Raw genomic sequence first — 19,284 nt, 5'->3', positions numbered from 1 at the left:
ATACTTGGAAATAATTAAAAAAACATTAAATGATCATCCAGTTGTACTGTCTTGTTATTTCAAAAAGTTTTAGAAAAATAAATCTCACTGAACTTGTATTAATTATACAGCAGGGGCGTAATACTGCATACTGCCCCTACTGAAGAAATAAGGAACAGCAGGGGCGTAAAACTGCCGGGCGTAAAACTGCCCGGGGGGCGCAAAACTGCATGCTCCAGGTCTGCAGACTCCCCATATAGGTCGGGAACGCTTTGTGTGCGTTCAGACATGCGCAAAGAGAGATGACAGAAGAACGGGCGTGGCTTGAGTCGGAACCCTAAAATAACAACAGCTTTATCTTAAATCCACGCAATAGTACTTTAAACATAATACTAGATTATTTCCAATAAACGAGAACCCTACAAGAGTGACAGCAGCGGATCAAGCATGTCTCGACACGGTACACGTGACTCTTTTTATGATAACATGACAACAAAACGCGTTTGAACGATTGAACGGGACATTTAATGGCGTGCGTGGTTTGATGATCTGTTTATTAGTTACTTTAATGTTTGATGAACTCCTATGTTTCTCTGGCTCTAAAATACATTAGTGAAAGTGTTTTTCGTAGTACTGTACGTGGATGATGATTACCCAGTTCCAACTTTACTGCGAATGAACGTTCATGAACGCAATAACGCGTGATCGTAAGGACAGAATAAATATAAGATGTTTGGAACGCACTGTAGGGGGTCGCGTTCTTTTTTTAATGCATGTAAAACCGTTTACAGTTAAATGGTCTGAGAACTTACTAACAAAGTTTTAATTTACTCGATTCAAATCCATTGACTATGTTAAAGAAAGTTATAATACCATAACATTGAATGAATTGTCATTCGTGTTCATGTAATACTATGGTGCGTATCCAAAAGAAAGTGTTATTAACGAAAGTGCCGACGCATTTTATTTTACTGAAACGCAGACAATACAATACAAATTATTTGTCATTATTAAAACAATAGTACATTTGTTGTTACTTTTTTGTTTTACCACAAATACCATAGTTAACCTTACTATAATAAAACATGGTTAATATTTTAATAGGGTTAATCTCTTGACCAAGCTTTGGTGAAAAGTATCGTATCGTATAACGATAATACTTAACGTTAACCCTTTTGAAATATAAACTGTGTATATAATACCAGGTGAATAGTTAGTGTTGCAAATCCTGTCAGACATTGTGAGTTAATGGCAACTATTTTAAGTTAAGTTAAAGATCAGCGGACTCTATTTAAGGGACACTTCATCCAAAAATGAAAATTCTGTCATCATCTAGATCACCTTCAAGATGTTCCAAATCTGTATGAAAGTATTTGTTCTGATGAACACAGAGAAAGATATTTGGAAGAATGCTTATAACCAGACAGATTTTGCCCCCCATTGACTCCCATAGTTGGAAAAATGACATAGGTAGTCAAAAGTGTCCCAGAACTATTTGCTGTCTTACATTCTTCAAAATGTCTTCTTTTGTGTTCAACAAAATGATAAAGTATTTTTTCTCACTGTTTGGTTATACGATTTTTCTCAAATATCTAATTAGCTGTATTTCTGTCTGCAGTAAGCGGTGGATTGTGGAGTATGAAGACTGGTGAAGTTGATGGCTGTTCACTGAGCAATGACGGCACACCTACTGTGAGATGCAGAGGCGTCAGTCCTGCCAGTGACAGTATGGTAGCGTTACACATTTTCATATTAATATTGTGACATTTACTGTAAACACTAGAAGGATTAACTCATTTGATTTGTTGAACAAAGTGGCAATCACAGCAAACATGTATTTAACTGGAAAACAGTGCTGTGTGAGGTAACAAAGAGAAATACTTCACAGAATATCTGAGAAAAAAAAAGATTTCTTAATATTGATTTTTGAACTCTTCATTTTAATTCATTTGACCAACGTCACAAGAAATAATAAGAGACATGAGTATGTGCAGAAATACACGGGGTTCAGCCGTACTGGTTTGTGCTGACATGGAATATGGTATTGGATGCTTTCTTTTTTCTGCTAGATGTCCGAGGAAGGAAATGGCGGTTTAAGTAATGATATCATCACACATAAATTGCTACATAATTCACAGGTGACGAAAACAAACATTACACAGAGTTGCATACCTTATGTTTTTGGTTGTTTGTCTGAAGGGGATGAATGGCACTTCTATTGAAATAAATGGAGCAGAACAAAAGAGGACTCTGGGGGAGATTCTTGCCTACTGTCAGGTACTAATTCTGCATGTCTGCCGTGTTTTACCACAGATGCTGCAAGTATTGCTGTTTTTAAAGTACACCTAACAACTTCTAACTTCTCCTATTATGTACTTTATACCGTTTAAACTCACATTTTTATATAGGCAGTAGTTCTGAATATCTGTTTTACATGTGTAACTAACTCTGCAGTTTATAAGCCAGTATCATGAGTTTCTTATTTGATCCTCCTCAAAAACTATCTGCAAGAAAACATAGTGACAACATAACATACAGCATACAAGGTATAGAAAGCTAAACAAAACAAAAGCTACACATGTTGTACTGCAAACCATCTGCACGAACTGTTATTGTATTATTTGGGAGCCAAATCACCATTCAACTTTATTGTATTCTTCTGCTTTATACAGACCGATAATATAGGACAAGTGTTAGTGAATGATGACAGAAATTCATTCTGTTATTTTCTGTATCAATTCAAGTTTCAATTCAAATTCTTGTTTTGCATCAAGATACCATGCAATCGATCCCAACTATGGGGTTATTTATATAGAAGCACTATAAACCGACAGTCATTCAGTCATTTAGACCAAGCTACATCTAGTTCTGAACAAAAATGAATCCTCCTGTGTGCAGGTTACATATGGAGCCATTCTGAAACTTGAGGAAAAGTTTGACATGCTTCAGGCTAAAGTAGCAAACATACAGACCCTTCATGAGAATCCATCGGCTCTGCTCTCTCAGGTGAAATGACACACTTAACACATACAAACTAATGTGGGTGGCATTAATGTATCACTAATACTTTATATGATAGTAACAGCTATAACATTCTATTTGGTTAGGCTGTTTGCTGAAAAGTTCTTCAAATAATCGTAAAAATAAATAAGTTTGATCCTAATTTCATAAATAACCTTGAATGCTGAAGTGAGGTTTCATTCTAAATTCAAGATCTTAGTCCAAAATCAAAATCCATATATATTTGAAGGCCCTACACTTTTAAAAGTAAAATTGCATTGTGCAAGCTAAAAAATAAATTGTCCGTTGCTGTGGATGCTATTCTTGGTGTGCATTGACTTGAGTTTAATCTGCCAAGTAACACTTTTCTACCATTCTTTTTACGTCCATTCGTTTTATTTGTCTTTCTCTTATGTATTAGAAGACGTGTGTGTCATCTGGTAAACCAGACAGCTTCCAGAGCAGGAGTGAAAGCTTGCCAACTTCTAGGCTCTCTATGCCACATCTGCCTCACAGTTCTACATCACTTTCTGTGGAGAGCAGGAAACTTCCCACACCGTCTCCCGGTCCAGAGGTTGTCCAGAATCAATCCCATAACTCTGAACAAAAAGCATTGCTCGAGATGAATCTCACAGAACAACAGAAGGGGCGAGTGAACAGTCCAACTCGAATCAACACCGATAGCACTGACCCGGCCGAAAGAACCACTCCTGCAAACTCAGGTAAGATTTTTTCTGATGTTCGACTGGCACAAGAAGGTTTGCTGAATATTTTTGCGTTATTGTATATATATTTAAAGCGGCAATTTGTAACTGTGCCTCTCTATCGCCATCTCTGTTTGAAAAAAAAATTGCAGGTTACTTTAGATGGGGTTAGATTTATTAATACTTTAGAATAACATACATTGGAGTATATGTGAGACATAGATATTTTCTGTAAATTTTTCTGCCTCAAATTTATTTCAGTTTATTACTTAAGTAATATTTCTCATTTTAGTTTAGTTTTTCATGTAATATTTTGTCTGACATTTTAATTGATTACAATTATTAGAAATGTTTAAGTAATCTTAGTTTTAGTTAACTATATTAATCCTGATCAAATCCTATAGGAGAAAAATAAATTTCATGTCGGGACAATGGCAACAATATTTGACATGAATGTTGCTGTTTGTGTCATCTATAGGTTGTGTGGGTAAATCCGAGAGGAAAGTTTTCCTTCCATACAGTGTCTTGCATAAGGCAGGTAAAATGGCTCGACCCAGCGCAGCGGTGCGGTACCTCTTACGAAACATGTTCACAACTGAGGAACTTTCTCAAAGCAGCACAAGCAGAAATCCAACCCGACATCTGAAGAGACTCGACCCGAACAAGATCAGTGCCATCAGAGGTGAGCCGGAGTTCTCATCTAATTTAAGGAGATATGCATTGTGTAAATCCAGCAGATGTAACCGTGCTGATTTTCACAGAATGGGCTGGCAAGAGGTATCCGAAATTTGATTTCCGTGAGAAAGGCAAAGAATGGAAAATTTGTTTGTCTGTAATAAACTCAATGGCACGATACTTTCGCTTTGTGGGTAAGACACAGAAGGTGAGACGGGAATCATTTAAGCAAATGTTTTAATTCCTGTTCAATTTTATGAGTTTATCACCTCAAATTAACGCTACACTTGGTATTTTTTAGCTTGAGATGTTTTTGAAAGGCTAATGCACATTATTTGTCAATTATATAATCTTTTTGATGTGAACCTTGTTTTGTTATTACCTTATAAATGTTTTTTTTTACTTCACAGCAAAAGTTGAATGCAACTAAAATGGTTCCATCAAAAGAAGACGTTACACCTGCAGGTACTGCTGAGATTGATGTTGAGCTGTCTGACAGTGACACCGAGCAGAAACCGCAAGAGATGCAGAGGAGAAAAATAAACTCAATGTCTCACTGTGACAGGCCCGCTGATATGAACTATAACAGAGCTGAATACGACCTAGGTAGGCGTTCACATCTGTTGATTTTTCTTTTACTAATTGTATTTACAAACATTCACTGCACAGATTTTAGAATTTTGGTGAATAATCTTTAAGAATTAAACGAGGCCTGTAGGTTTGTGCCATCTGGCAGATGCTTTTTATCCTATTCCTTTTTAAAATCTTTCGTAAAAATTGCAGGATTCACCTGATTATAAGTAATCTTGTCATGACATTCCAGCGACTAGTCTCACATTTGTATTTTAATGTTACATCACACCCCTGTGTTCTTCCATTGTCAATACAGTACATCCAGAAAGTATTCACTGTCCGTCACTTTTTCCACATTTTGTTGTTACAGCTTTTTTCCAAAATGGATTAAATTCATCCTCAATTCTACAAACAATACCCCGTAATGACAACGTTAAAAGAAGTTTGTTTGAAATCTTTGCAAATATATAAAAAAAAAAAAAATGAAAAGAGCGCAAGTATTCACAGCCTTTACTCAATACTTTGTTGAAGCACCTTTGGCACCAATTTTAGCTTAAAATCTTTTTGAGTATGATGCTGCAAGCTGGTTAAACCTATTTTTGGGCAGTTTCTCACATTCTTCTTTGCAGGACCTCTCAAGCTCCATCAAGTCAGATGGGGAGCGTCGGTGCACAGCCATTTTCAGATCTTTCCAGAGATATTCAATCAGGTTTATGTCTGGGCTCTGGCTGGGCTACTCAAGGACGTTAACAGGGTTGTCCTGTAGCCACTTTTTTATCTTGGCTGTGTGCTTAGGGTTATGTCCCTTTGGAAGATGAACCTTCGCCCCAGACTGAGGTCCAGAGTGCTCTGGAGCAAGTTTTCATCGAGGATGTCTCTGTACATTGCTGGATTCATCTTTCCCTTGATCCTGACTAGTCTCCCAGTTCCTGCCGCTGAAAAACATCCCCACAGCATAATGCTGCCACCACCATGCTTCACTGTAGGGATGGTATTGGCCAGGTGATGAATGGTGCCTGGTTTCCTCTAGAGTTCAATCTTTGTTTCATCAGACCAGAGAATTTTATTTCACATGGTCCTTCAGGTGCCTTTTGGCAAACTCCAGGCTGGCTGTCATGTGCCTTTACTGAGGAGTGGCGTCCGTCTGGCCCCTCTGCCATACAGGCCTGATTGGTGGAGTGCTGCAGAGATGGTTGTTCTTCTGGAAGGTTCTCCTCTATCCTCCTTTGAGTGTCATGTCAAAGGCTGTGAATACTTCAGTACATGTGCTTTTTTATTTTTTAATATTATTGCAAATATTTCAAACAAACTTCTTTAACGTTGACATTATGGGGTATTGTTTATAGAATTTTGAGGAAAATAATGAATTTTGGAATAAGGCTGTAACATAGTGAAGCGTTGTGAATATTTTCCGGATGCACTGTATGTTCCTGTTTTTGTAATCTAAGGGAGTCCATTATTTCCTATGGTGTGACAAAACTATGCTGATGCTGAAATGTGCAACATTCATGTATTTTCCTCCGTTTTAAATAGTATATATCGGGTCCAGTCATCGAGAAGTGAAGGTTCCCGAATCTGCCTTGACTGCAGCACATATGCGCAAGCGTCCCGAGCACATAGCACGATATCTCATCAAATTCATCTTCCCAGAGGATGTACTGGTACACAGTAACGTCTACGGGGCTCGAACTGGCATGGATCCCCTTGACCATAACAAGATATCTGCACTCCGGGGTCAGTGTAACTAACAATAGTTTGCATTACAAAGTTTTTTCCCCTAATGCATAATAAATTCAATACACATTTTGTCTTCAAATAGCAATTGCAAATTTCAAAAAATGTTAAAAGTTCATTATTTTCTTTTCAGTTTCCTAACATTGCATTTAGAACGTTCAGTCACAAACATTTTTATTTCAATAAAGCCATTATTGAATGTAATTGGGTTATGTGACTGCAGATGGAATCAAACATCATAAGGTTCAGAAATGGGTCGTTTTCATTAGGAATCAGATTGCTTTGCCTGGTCATTGAGTGTCTGTCTGTTCTTCAGAACACCTGTTAGAGCATTTTCCCTGGATGAAGCTGGAAGAGGATGGATGTGACTGGAAGGTTTGCGTTGGTGCTATGAACAGCACCATCCGCAAGTGTCGATTGGAACGGAAGATGGGCACTAAAGATGGGCACTAAAAATAGGAAAATGCTAATGTTGAGAGGCTATTACTCCAGCACGATCAGTTACAGATTTGTGATTCATACTTGAAAAAAAATCACTTTTATTTTGTAACACAAATATTAAAACTTTATAGCTGAAAAAAAATCTGTATATATCTTAGATAAATTCTGTATAACAGCCACAGAAAATGATCTGAACATGTCATCTGTATTGGAGATAATCAAACTGAATTAAACAGATATAAGCTTTTGACAGCCAGTAGTGTTGCGCATGAAGTGTGTATTTGTCACATTGTGGATTTAATAACACAAATTCGTAGAGGTGTGAACGAACGCAGCTTCAATCCCACCGTCACCAACCTGAAATAAATCACAAATGCGGAGGTTTATCTAATTGATTTTTGACAATCATCTTAATCGATCAAAGATTGAAGCAGTGCCAAGAATTAGATTAAAAAAAACAAAATCACCTTTTCGGGCAGATGTGATTTCATCTTTTTTTCCTGAGGTCTTTGGTAACGTTGTTGATCACTCCAACACACATTGCCCATGTCACACCTCTCAGGCTGACATCGTACTGTGGGTACATCTCAGCAAGAAACTCTGAACAGAAACACGAGAATAAAATGTAACACTATTCAGTTTGGGAGCTTGACTGATGCAAGCTATAGGTCATGAAATAAATTCCCAGAAACCGATATACATAATTTTATTCAAAACATTTTTGAAATGTTATATCGGGCTTAGCTTTAATCCTGAACAACACTGATAAAGCGCAAAAAGGTTACAGACTATTGCTCCCAGATACACTTGAATTTTTTTGCGTGATGCTTAATGTAATCTTATTCAGGTATCTGTGTTTAATGAACGTCAAATGGCTTTTATATGATCTGTTATGACAGAATCCATATTAGGGATGGTCCAATCCAACATTTTTTATTCCGATTCTGGTTCCTGAGATTCAGTATCGGCCGATGCCATGTACTAAGGTAAAATTGCTGATTTACTAGATAAACGGTATGCAACTGTGCAAGGCATCAGGCTCAACTTATACAATTATTTCCTAACACTGTAAAACAAAATAACAAACAAATTATTAATAAGTTTAGTGAAATATTTATTATACCAGCATCAGTGCAACAATTTAAAAAAACTCTAAAAGTTCATTATCTTAAACTTGACATTCAAAATTAAACTGCAAACAGTTATTAAACATCCAAAACAAATGTAGCTAAATTAAAAACCGCTCCACTTGCTTGGTAAACGTGTCCAAATAAAATAGTGATGACCGATTAATTTGACAGTCATTTAAACAAAAGTTTTGTAACCTTGTAGTCCACTGTAGTCTAAAACTAAGAATGGCCCAGAAGGCGGTCTAAAAACTTTGTACAGTGCATATGAAATAGGCAAAATTTTAAAGACTAAAGAAAGTTTTTAATCCAACTGTCAAATCTAATATTTAATGTCGCTAAAAAAGGGTATTTGTGTTCCGCTTTCCTTAAGTTATGATCAGTAATATTTCAGCATTTGCTGATGCGCCAACCCTGACTCTGTGTTCCCATCAAACGTGAATGAAGCATTAAAGGGGTCATATTTTTCTTCGTCTTTGGTGTGTTATAAGTTGCCCATGCATGTGGGCGGTCTTGTCAATCTCATTGTACCATCGCTGGAGCAGCCTGATGTTCTGAATATGGTAAGAGGCGTTACATTTCCGTGCAGTATTCGACCAATCACTACGCACTAGTGACCTAGCCAATCATAGCACACCTCGCTTTACAGAGCGATGAGCTTTGTAAAATTTCAGCGTGTTTCAGAGAGGCAGGGCAAAGAGGAGATACAAACATCCATGGTATGTGGAAAATACAGCGTTATTTAACCTTAAATCATGTATACACATTGTATTACAATTAAAGCAAACAATAATATTCGTTTTAGCCGAGTCAAATGACCCCTTTAAGCGGGAGTGATTTACATGTTAAGTCAATGAAAAGACATGATAGGACATCCTTCGGCACGATTCGCGCAAATGAGTCGACGCGATAGAGGCGTGTAACGCTTGATTCACATGAGTTAAAAAAAATTGCGCTGCGTTAACCAATCAAGGAGCTTGCTTTAGTAGTAACATGATTATGACTCAGCGAGCGGTGGCAGAAATCCGAAACAACAATGGAGGATAAAATCATCGTTGCTAGATCTGACCTAAATTAAAACATTTCGCTGCTCATACACTTTTATAAACTGTTCACAATCCTTTTTTTCAAACGTCTTGTTTTCGTATGTTATTTCAAATGTTTTCATTGTCGACTAGCAGGAGCTTTACTGTTTAAACTATACGACCTCGGAACATTTACTCTGCATATATTACAAACAGAGATGAAACTTGTTGGCATAACTTGTAAAATACCTCTAAATCGCGGACGCTGTTGCTCGCTCCATGTTTTTTCCCTGCATGATATGTTGGCTTGTTCACCTTCCTACAGAGCACTTTGCTAGCATACAATGTCACAAACTGCGCACAGCACAGCTGCGGCGCGAAACCGGTTAAGAGCAAGCATCTCCATAAACGTTTCACCTAGCAAAAATTTGATACCAGATCGGGCCAATTCTCACCGATACCCGAGAATAGAATTTTATTCAATATCGACATATCAAATATCAGATCAGAGCAGAGCATCCCTAATCCATATCGAAGATGTTCCATTATACCATGTGCAATTTTATGTTCATGTGCTTTTCTAAATGCTTTTGGATTCCAGAGATCTACTTCATTTAAATTTCAACTGAACCTGTGAAAATCATGTTTACCTCGAAGTGCTTCTATTTTGTTGGGGTCAAGCTGCTTGATGCCTTTGTCTGGATTGCCTGTGACGGCACTGCAGGACAGAGTGCTGTTAGAGAAGAGAGAATGGAGAACTGGCACCAGGGCTCTCTGTGGCTCTGACTCTTTAAACGCTTCCTTATACACAGACAATGGGATCCACACTTTCCGCATGGAGCTCCCGATCATCACTGAAGAACAAAAGAGCCAATCACACTCCTGAACGGAAATTATAATTGAACTCCAGGGACAATGACGTGAGGAAGATTTTGAGTGTATCATATTTCAGAGCCCATGTTATACTTAAAGAACTATTCCATCCAAAATTGCAAATTCAGTCAACATTTACTCATCTTCTTGTCATTACAAACCTGTAGGACTTTCTTCAGAAGAACACAAAGATGATATGTTAAAGAATGCTGGTATCCGAAAAATGGCGGTCACCATTGACTTGCATTCGTTTTCTGTCTGCACAATAGAGCTAAACGGGTACCACCATGGTTTGGTTACCAAAGTTCTACAAAATACCTTAATTTGTGCTTTGCAGAAGAAAATCATTGTTTATGCGGGTAGCTCCAACGTCAAGGCCATATCGAGCACTGAGTTCCCAGTAGGGACACTCATTATTCACCAAACACATCACACAACTTTGACAATACCTTTAAAACAATATCCTACCTTTCTTATCCACATCAGTCTCAAGCGTGACCACCTTTCTGAAAATCTCTGATTCACTGTGATCTCCGTCTCCCTCCAAGCCTTTTCTCCTCTTCTGCTTACGCTCTGAGTCCTTGAACAGCTGAGAGGTTTTCTTCATCACCTTAGATGGCTGCGGATCGTCTGCTTCTGCTGTAAACATCCCACCTCTCAAGAGCTCAGATGTTTGCTCAGCAGGATCGGGAGTCTGAGACTGGCGCTTGGATCCATTACTACGACCCCGGCGACCGCGTCCTTTCCCCCGGCCTTTCCCTCTACCACCACCAGATGGTCTGGCTGACTGAAGATTACTGTTGTTCACCTGAAGATCTGCCCTGCTCGGCCCTTGCTGAACAGTGCTTCGTTTCCAGGGAGGAATCCACTGTGGGTTTCTCTGTATGGGTGGACCGAGACGTTGGGCCAAAGCACAGGAAAATTGCTCTCCTTCAGTGGGTACCTTTGACTGTCTCTGAGAAAGACATTTTCACCTAGTCAAAATGTTTGTACTTTATAAACGTGCCAGAAATTATACATATCCCGGTAAGTGGTTAAAAATAACATTTCCTTTTGGGCAGATTGCTGAACTCCTTCCAAGTCTCTGGGACTGATATGATCACTTTGAATAATAAAATGACCAAAATAAGTAATTAATTGTCAAATCAAATGTAATCGTTGATTTCGGCCCAAACATCATGAACAAGAGCTTCCAAAATTTGTGTCCCCATGGAGAAAACACCCTCATGCTATTCAACAGATGTGTAAAATGTTACCGCAATAAATGCAAATAAATACAGTAGAAAATGTTACATTGTGGAAAACATGCCAATATTAATAGTCAAAACGAAAAGATAAAAAAACATGTGGTAAAATAAATTAAGTTGACAAACCTTTGGACCACTGTTGAACCTTGCGGAACTCCTTTGACACCTTTGCTTTAAGTTATTCAACAGAAATGAGTAACATCAGTAAATGCACCATCACTTTGTCAGGTATAAACAGTTCATCTTTACAATACCTCGTATGACATTTGTCTGTCAATCTTCTGTTCAAGCCTCTCCACCGCTGCATGCAGGAACTACATGTCCACAACAAACAAAAATCAGCTACTCAAGAGTAAGTTTACAAGATGAAAATTTAAAAAAGTTGTTCCTTTGCCTCTTTGAAAAGTTTCACATGCACACAACAGCATAATCAAAACGATTTGCATTTACATGGATCTGGGAAAACTATGCATGGCAGGCCAGTGGATGGCACTGTTGCACTATAAAGAAACCCTACATGCCTGCCCACATATGCATACCCATATTGAAAGCTATAAGCACTTTAAATACAATTTGTCAAAGTTTATGTGCTTTATAGTTTGTGTATATAAATACTACTTCTCCGCTGGTGGTAGTGGTGCAGTAAGTATAGATTTTGCAGGAGAAATGATAATAGGTAAGTAACGCAGCACACCCAAGCTACATGTAGGCCGCCATTATTGTTTGAGAAATACTCGGGCATGCCTACACACTGAAATATGATTCTGTAAATGAACCGCCAAAACGGATTAAAAGTTTGGAGTTTTTAGTTGAAAACAGTCTCATATAAACAGCCACTCGGTTTTAACTAGATCAGAATTTCTTACCTTACAATAGTTCAGGACTTCAAGTAATATATTGTGCTGATTCTCCCCAACAACAGATTTGCTCTGAAGAAGAAAACTGGGATGAGATACTTTTGATCTATATCATTTAAATTATTCTTAACTGGTGCTTTTAATTCATTACTTTTTCATTGAATGACATGAATCCCTTTTAATTTACCAAATAATTCACCATTAATCTTTTATGTCTGAGTAATGCCAACATTAAACAATCATTAAAAATAAGACCCAACAAACCTGGACAGGTGTATTTGGGAATACAGGAGGCTCCATGGCAGCTATAGGACTGATTGAAGTATGCGGCCCTAACATCTCTACAGGCGCTGTGGCTGAATCAGACAGTTGTGGAGGCTGGTAACAAGGATGCTCCTTAGAAGGAAGTGCTTCATTCATCCCCTGAGAGAGATAGAGAGAGAGAGAGAGAGAGAGAGAGAGAGAGAGAGAGAGAGAGAGATAGATAGAGATAGAGAGACAGAGAGAAATACTACCATGAGAACACAGCACTCTGTTTGTTGAACTCAACATTGTTTATTTGATACACATGAATGTATTTTGGCAACCCACGTAACGAATTGCAAACTAAATCTCCTAAATTTCTGCAGGAAAGTTTGAATGTTAAAGAGATTGTCCGCCATTCTCCCTACATTGACACAGCAGACGTGAGCGCCCTGCGGCGCTGATGACGTATAATTTTTGCGTGAAGGGTGCGCAGTGGTATGCAAAATGCGTTGGCTGAAAATGTACACATGACCAGTCACAGCGTTCAGCCAGAACGTTTTGATTGGGCTAATGTTTTTTTGATTCTGCTCCTTTCACAGAAGAAATATAATTATAAAAAGATTATTTGACCACTTTACCTTACTTTACTTTACTTTACTTTAAAAAGTAAAGAGATTTCCAACCAACATGACAGTAAACATTTCTGGACAAGATCACCCACCGTGCCTTTAAAGGCCCGGTTTCACTGACAAGGCTTAGCCTGAGCAAGGACTATGGCTTAGTTAAACTAGGGTAATTACATTGCTTTCATAAAAATGCCTTAAAAAAAAAACATTACTTATGTGCCTCTTGAGACAAAACAATGGCACTCCAAATCTGTACAGTTCTCATTCTTACACAATTCACAGGAGAAAATATTCTGACCAAGTTGCTGTTATTCCATTAAATACTAAAAGAATATTTATGTAGCAAAAATAAAACTATGCATCTGGTATACATAATATATTCCAAGTCAACAAAAGCAGGAAATTTCCAATCTTTGATTTTCTCCTGTAAGACCATATTACCGACGTTAGCTAAAAAGCAGACACACATAAGAGTTAGCGACTAAAAAAGGTAAAGCATGATGAGAAATTCAACAATCTTTTAAAACTTGTTTTAAAACAATGCATCAGATATTTTGAAATATACCTAGTGTATTTATGTTGATTTTATGTAAAACAACATTTACACCATTTTTCAAGTTAGTTAAGACTGAAAGTACCTGAAAAATGTCAAAGGGTATAACTGCCAAAGATTAAGAAATATTACTACCCAAAAACAACTACTTAAAACCCATCTCTTCTGTGAGTACTTGACAGACAAATGAGTAACAAACTAAAAACACTAGCCCGCTCTCTTTCTCTCAACATGTAGTGGTTTGGCTTTTGTTAAAACTTGTAACTTTGTATTAGCACCTATTGTATTATTGCTCCTGTATGATCTATCGCTTACTGCTCCCTGAACTCTCTGTAAGTCGCTTTGGATAAAAGCGTCTGCTAAATGTAAAAAACGTATGCATGGGCTCTTGATGATCAGATATTAATTAGAAAATATCTATAAATCAATAAATTGTGTTTGCACACAATTGTTTATATTTCATATAATAGTGCATATAACACATTTAATAAGCATCCTAAACTAATGATATTAGACTAAATTAGAGTCAAATCGGTTACACCATTTGACATTTCCATTTAAAATCAAATTTGACAGTCATAGCAGTCTATGTAAGCACATATGGCCTTGATGGAAATATTACAAATGTAATATTTAAAGTTAATACTCATTTCTATAATAATGATCAATTATAAGTGTATTCCTGGGGTCAAACCACTTTACAAGCATTGTAGACGTAAGAATACCTGCACTGATTTAAAAAGAGTTACTAATCTTTTGAATTTCAAAGGAGACAATTAGTGGGTGTGGCTTTTCACTGCGAATTGATTGGATGTGTTAAAACAGCTGTTGCATTGATTTTGAAATGAAATTGGGAGCAGACTGAAGGCCAGTTCATGTCAAATTTTCATAATTTGAGATGAATAGTAATTTCAGGGCGGAAGTGCATTTTTGGATTTTAATTGAAGATTATGATGGCACATGAATTTTAAAAAGAAAACGACCCAAATTGATAATCTATTTACTGCAATATTTCATGAAAAATTGCACTGGGACTTTAATCTCAGATTGCACCCAATCTTAGGTTGTTGTATTGAGAGTTTCAGTTTTTATAAACAAGATAAATTATTTGGTATCACGTTTGTACGGTTACACAACATTGACATTATTGCAAAGCATGTTTCAAAATAAGTTAAAACAAGAAATTGCCGACTTGGACCTCCGAAAAGAGAATTCATGCCAGCAATTTGAAAAAGTATTGAAAAATGTTAACCTATTCTATTTAATTAAACCATAAGGACACAAACAATTGGAGTCATTGACCCAATACACAAACACATACATACCCTGTCTGCTGCACTGCACTCAGGATTCCTCTTTGGTCTCTTTCCATCCAGAAAGTTCTGTCTCGGCTTACTGTGTCCTTTAAAACTCCCACTGGACATTTGCCCCTCAGGGTGTGCAACATTCTCCCAGTTATCTGTGACAGAAACGGGGCAAGATCGTAATTGCTTAGATAACAAGATATCAAACCAAGTGTTAAATAAATAGAAATTAAATAATAAATAGAAAAAATATTATCTTAAATAACATAGTTACTAAATTAGGACATTTGGTCAGGACACTTGGTTGCCAGACAGGTTGATTACCTTAAACCTCAGTTTTAAAGCAAAAATCAACCATGGTTACTCTAGTAATACAAATTAATCTGAAGTCATTGATATTCGTTATGGACTTACGTTACACCTCCGGACTAACGTTACCAGGTTAGAAATACCTGACAGACTGATAAAAGGCAAGTCAGATCTGTGAATTATTTTAGCATAATTTATTTGCCGACTCAAGGCCAGGGAAACTTAAATGATAAGTGCCAAATCAAGTGAGCTATATTATGTAGTTACATGCCGTTTTGCTTTTGCTCGCCTTATGTTGCGCATCTAACGTTACAGACAACGATTGTATTGGAAGCACAAGTCAAACCTCGCTCTCTCGTGTTTGTTCTTCTCCAGGTAGAAACGCCGGATGAGTCTGAGAGTTCATCTTCATCTCCCTCACATTCAGAGGACTCGACAGGAGCAAATATACTCAGATCTGCTTCGGTAGGCGCTTTAAGATCTTCATCTTTAAGCTCGACAACTATGTAGTGGCTGTTAGCTTCATCGTTCTCGTCGCCATTGAACAAAGTTTGTGGACGTGAAACGGCACCGGAATCATGCATATCCTTCAGCATGAGTGAAAACGGGCGAAATCGGTTTGATCCTCGCCGAATTAACTACAAAACACACGTGCATTCATGGAAGTGGAGTGTGCTTGCGTCGCAATGTTTGCTTGCTTGTCTAGTAGGAGTGGGCGGATCAATCTCGAAATAGTGATCTTCCGGATACTTACATTTGATCTGATAAAAATGTTAACACACCGTGATTATGTTTTTAATATATAATATAATGAGTTTTTTTCCCGCTATTTAGCATGACAAATAATACCTGTCAGAAGCTTTCGTGGAGAAGACGCATTTTGTTAGCAAATAGCTGCGTTGGAAAGGAACTATTTCTTCCTCCGCGGTTCTCTTACGGGCCGCATTCATATAACGTTACTTTAGTCAGAACGCTGCAGCATCTGAGTTCCTTAAAGACAACTACAGAGTCACGTGTTATGTTAATTATTATAAATGACTGTTATTTAAATTGTATTTTATACATTTGTTGTGTTGTCAATAATAATATTTTAAAAGACCAATTTTATTTTTTACAATTGACGTCATTACTGACAGCATGGTCATTTCACTGCTTTAAAGGGTTACTTTACCCAAAAATAAAAATTCTGTCATCATTTACTCACCATTATGTTGTTCCAAATCTGTTCTGATGTACACAGAGAAATATTTTTGGAAGAATTTTTATAACCAAACAGATCTTGCCCCCACATTGACTCCCATACTAGGAAAAATGACTTTATCATTCTGTCGAACACAAAAGAAGGCATTTCTTTGCAAACAGTTCAGGGCACTGCTGAATTCAATTGTACTTTTTCTTACTATGGGAGTCAATGGGGGCGAAATCTGTCTGGTTATAAGCATTCGTCCAAATATGTTTCTCTGTGTTCATCTGAAAGAAATTTATACAGATTTGGAGTATCATTCATATACTTTAAATCAGTGTTTTCTTAGCCTCTTAAATTATAGCATGTGTCAAAGTTATTGTGTCGAGATAACAAAGAACATTTTATGACTGCCACTGCCAGTGTAGGGACAGTTGAAACAATTGATTTTTTTATTTGTAGTAGAAATTTGTTGTAAAGAATAATCAAAACATAGCTTGTTACTTGTTACTTGGAAATATTTGTTTCCAATTTAGTACTTAAACAGTCAATTTAACTTTTTAGACACACACACAAACACACAGTTCAGATGAGAGAAGTGCGTAACGTATTTCAGGAAATGTATCTTGATTTTCATAAAAATATTAAAAAAATATTTTGCCAGTTTAACTTTTAAAGACCCTCTCTGTTAACAAATAAAATAAAGAAATTGCAAAATGATGCCATAGAAAATATTTTGTATAAAATTAAATGTTGCAATTTTCCCTGTTTCCCTGTTTTCCCTGACAGTAGCAACATTTTACTTGTTCAAGTATAAATTGTGCATATACTATCATACATTCACATGTTACAGTTTCTGTATTGAAAAGCAGTAACATTTCCATTCTTTGCTTGCATAATAATTGTATTTGTGCATGGTGACAGATACAATTAAAATGTATGGTATAAACTTTTGTTAATTTTATTGTGTCAGCTCTTAGTGTCCCACCTATTGTTTTTATCAATATATAGCTGGATTATAATAGTGTTGGCTGAATATCAGAGCACTGGGGTTTAAAGATCAAAAATGAAGATCTAACAATACATTTGCCCTGTTTAGTTTATATGTTGTGTTACACATATAGGTTATAGCTTACTGCTTTTTAAAGTATCCCTTAATAGTTCACATTATTATTGGGCTATTATTGCATTAAACTAATAGAATGCTAATTTAAATATGTTTTTGTTTAAAAAAGTTTAAGAAGCTTTATTTCTTTATTTCTTCACACGAATACTGTATGCTGCAATAAACTACATACAACCAAAACTGGTTAGGGAACCACATTGAAAAAAGACACAACAAAGCAGTTAATGGCAGAATGCCTTCACCTTTAATAAACCTGTTTGCAGGTTTGAAAGTATACTGCCAGCACAGATGGACTAGAAAGAAAGAAAAGAATAAATAATGTTGCCTTTTACATAATCGAATTTATTTCATTTAAACTTTAAATGCTATTTTAAATCTGCAAAACAAGACCAACAAGACAGTTTTATGCCATTACAGTAGACCTAAAACAGTAACTTACTAGTGGTGTAACGTTCCCGGTAAAAAATGGAACCTCACGGTTCTCCACCAACGGTTCGGCACGCGGCAAGGCTCATCTTAAATCTGAAGACGCATTTATATATCGTTCGTTAGAAATTATAATACGTAAAACAGACTGACAAAGTTCAGCTGATGTATGTTTGTCGATGGATACACATTTAATACCTACAACAAATCAAATAAAGTAGACAAATTTCAATAGGATTGACGTATGTTGTAATATAACCTGTCATTTTTTGCTTTCATTACACGAATGTTGTGAGCGCGCCGGTTTAGGTGAGACCTGAACAAGCACATGTTGCTGTTTAAACTTAAATTATTCAAGCCTTGCCGATTTAAATATTTAAGTGCAAGATGATGCACAACAAAACGCGCTTGCGCGCTATGAGAAGATCCGAAATGCGCAAAAGGAATGTCATATAGACATATTGACAAATATTGAGTTGTCTTTGAAGCGCTTAAACGGATATATTCACACACGAAGTAGGTCAGCATACCCCTCTTGTCGAGTATATTAACAAACATAGTAGGTTATGTCTTAAGTAAACGGGTGAAACAGACGAAAAACAACGCATGTGCACAATATTAATGCACTGGATCGGTTTCATTCCTTTTGAAGCGACATCAGTATATTCATACGGTCTGTTAAAAGTCAAGGAAATCACTCACTTCTTGTGATTTATTAGCTTCTGTACATTAAATAATGATTCATCTTATTTAATTTGTACATATACAATGTTATGTTTTATTTGATTACTTTAATCCATTTATACCTTAAAATATACAGTATCTTATTTTATTTTCTGCGTTGCTCTGTTGTTTTATTGGTGCTGTTACTTGTAGCTTGATTATTTTTTTCTTATTTGTTATTTGTCAGTAGTCCCTTTTCCCTGAACATAGCACAAACCGAACCGAAACCGTGGCCCTAAAACCGCAGCACAAACCGAACAAGTAATGTACAGTTACACCCCTATACATACATACAAGTTATCATACTAGATTTACTATAATAACAAAAAACACATTAAAATAACAAAGACTATTACATTAAATATTGAAAATGAACATTGATTCAACATTAAAGCAATTATTTTGCTATTTGGCTCTGAATAATACCATATTGCATGAGCATAAATGTAACGTTTGTAGTTCCATTTTTTACAGCATCTTTTACCTTGTAACAAGGTCCGGAAAAATGACCTCAAGTAATAATAATCTCATGGGAATAGTCTGGCATTTCCCG

At 36.7% G+C, this 19,284-nt stretch overlaps 2 protein-coding genes across 8 annotated transcripts; one reads left to right on the top strand and one right to left on the bottom strand.

The window, feature by feature from the left end:
- Positions 1 to 274: 274 nt before the first annotated feature.
- Positions 275 to 7,123, top strand: zgc:113423 (uncharacterized protein LOC569178 homolog). 5 transcript variants are annotated; one of them, XM_056733886.1, is made up of 10 exons: positions 275 to 439; positions 1,598 to 1,710; positions 2,179 to 2,256; positions 2,878 to 2,985; positions 3,404 to 3,701; positions 4,162 to 4,365; positions 4,445 to 4,566; positions 4,769 to 4,964; positions 6,465 to 6,665; positions 6,982 to 7,123. In XM_056733886.1, exons 1-10 carry the CDS (start codon positions 427 to 429, stop codon positions 7,116 to 7,118), a joined length of 1,470 nt encoding a protein of 489 aa, XP_056589864.1. In that variant the 5' UTR covers positions 275 to 426; the 3' UTR covers positions 7,119 to 7,123. The 5 variants fall into 5 exon arrangements, with proteins under 5 accessions (XP_056589864.1, XP_056589863.1, XP_056589865.1 ...); XM_056733885.1 differs by having other exon boundaries at positions 276 to 439; positions 3,401 to 3,701; XM_056733887.1 differs by lacking the exon at positions 2,179 to 2,256 and having other exon boundaries at positions 276 to 439; positions 3,401 to 3,701.
- A 64-nt stretch (positions 7,124 to 7,187) lies between these two features.
- LOC130409723 (uncharacterized) lies at positions 7,188 to 16,195 on the bottom strand. Of its 3 annotated transcripts, XM_056733882.1 has the most exons (10): positions 15,620 to 16,191; positions 14,986 to 15,119; positions 12,500 to 12,658; positions 12,245 to 12,307; positions 11,633 to 11,692; positions 11,505 to 11,549; positions 10,600 to 11,086; positions 9,909 to 10,112; positions 7,574 to 7,706; positions 7,188 to 7,463 (listed from the first exon to the last, which is right to left on the bottom strand). In XM_056733882.1, the coding sequence occupies exons 1-9, from the start codon at positions 15,867 to 15,869 to the stop codon at positions 7,594 to 7,596; spliced, it is 1,515 nt and encodes a 504-aa protein (XP_056589860.1). In that variant the 5' UTR covers positions 15,870 to 16,191; the 3' UTR covers positions 7,188 to 7,463; positions 7,574 to 7,593. The 3 variants fall into 3 exon arrangements, with proteins under 3 accessions (XP_056589860.1, XP_056589861.1, XP_056589862.1); XM_056733883.1 differs by lacking the exon at positions 7,188 to 7,463 and having other exon boundaries at positions 9,909 to 9,991; positions 15,620 to 16,195; XM_056733884.1 differs by lacking the exon at positions 7,188 to 7,463 and having other exon boundaries at positions 9,909 to 9,976; positions 15,620 to 16,195.
- Between the last annotated feature and the right edge of the window lie 3,089 nt (positions 16,196 to 19,284).

Source organism: Triplophysa dalaica, chromosome 20 (assembly GCF_015846415.1).
Source record: "Triplophysa dalaica isolate WHDGS20190420 chromosome 20, ASM1584641v1, whole genome shotgun sequence".
Lineage (NCBI taxonomy): Eukaryota > Metazoa > Chordata > Actinopteri > Cypriniformes > Nemacheilidae > Triplophysa > Triplophysa dalaica.
Note: the sequence above shows the minus strand (reverse complement) of the source record. Positions and strands in the feature narration are given on the sequence as shown.

Coding starts and splice junctions, on each gene's coding strand:
- zgc:113423 (XM_056733885.1), top strand. Junction 2,986..3,400: donor CATCGGCTCTGCTCTCTCAG/GTGAAATGACAC, acceptor CTTATGTATTAG/AAGACGTGTGTGTCATCTGG. Junction 4,965..6,464: donor CAGAGCTGAATACGACCTAG/GTAGGCGTTCAC, acceptor CGTTTTAAATAG/TATATATCGGGTCCAGTCAT.
- LOC130409723 (XM_056733882.1), bottom strand. CDS start 15,869: ATGCTGAAGGATATGCATGATTCCGGTGCCGTTTCACGTCCACAAACT. Junction 11,550..11,632: donor ACAGACAAATGTCATACGAG/GTATTGTAAAGA, acceptor AATAACTTAAAG/CAAAGGTGTCAAAGGAGTTC. Junction 11,087..11,504: donor GGTTCAACAGTGGTCCAAAG/GTTTGTCAACTT, acceptor TGTCTTTCTCAG/AGACAGTCAAAGGTACCCAC.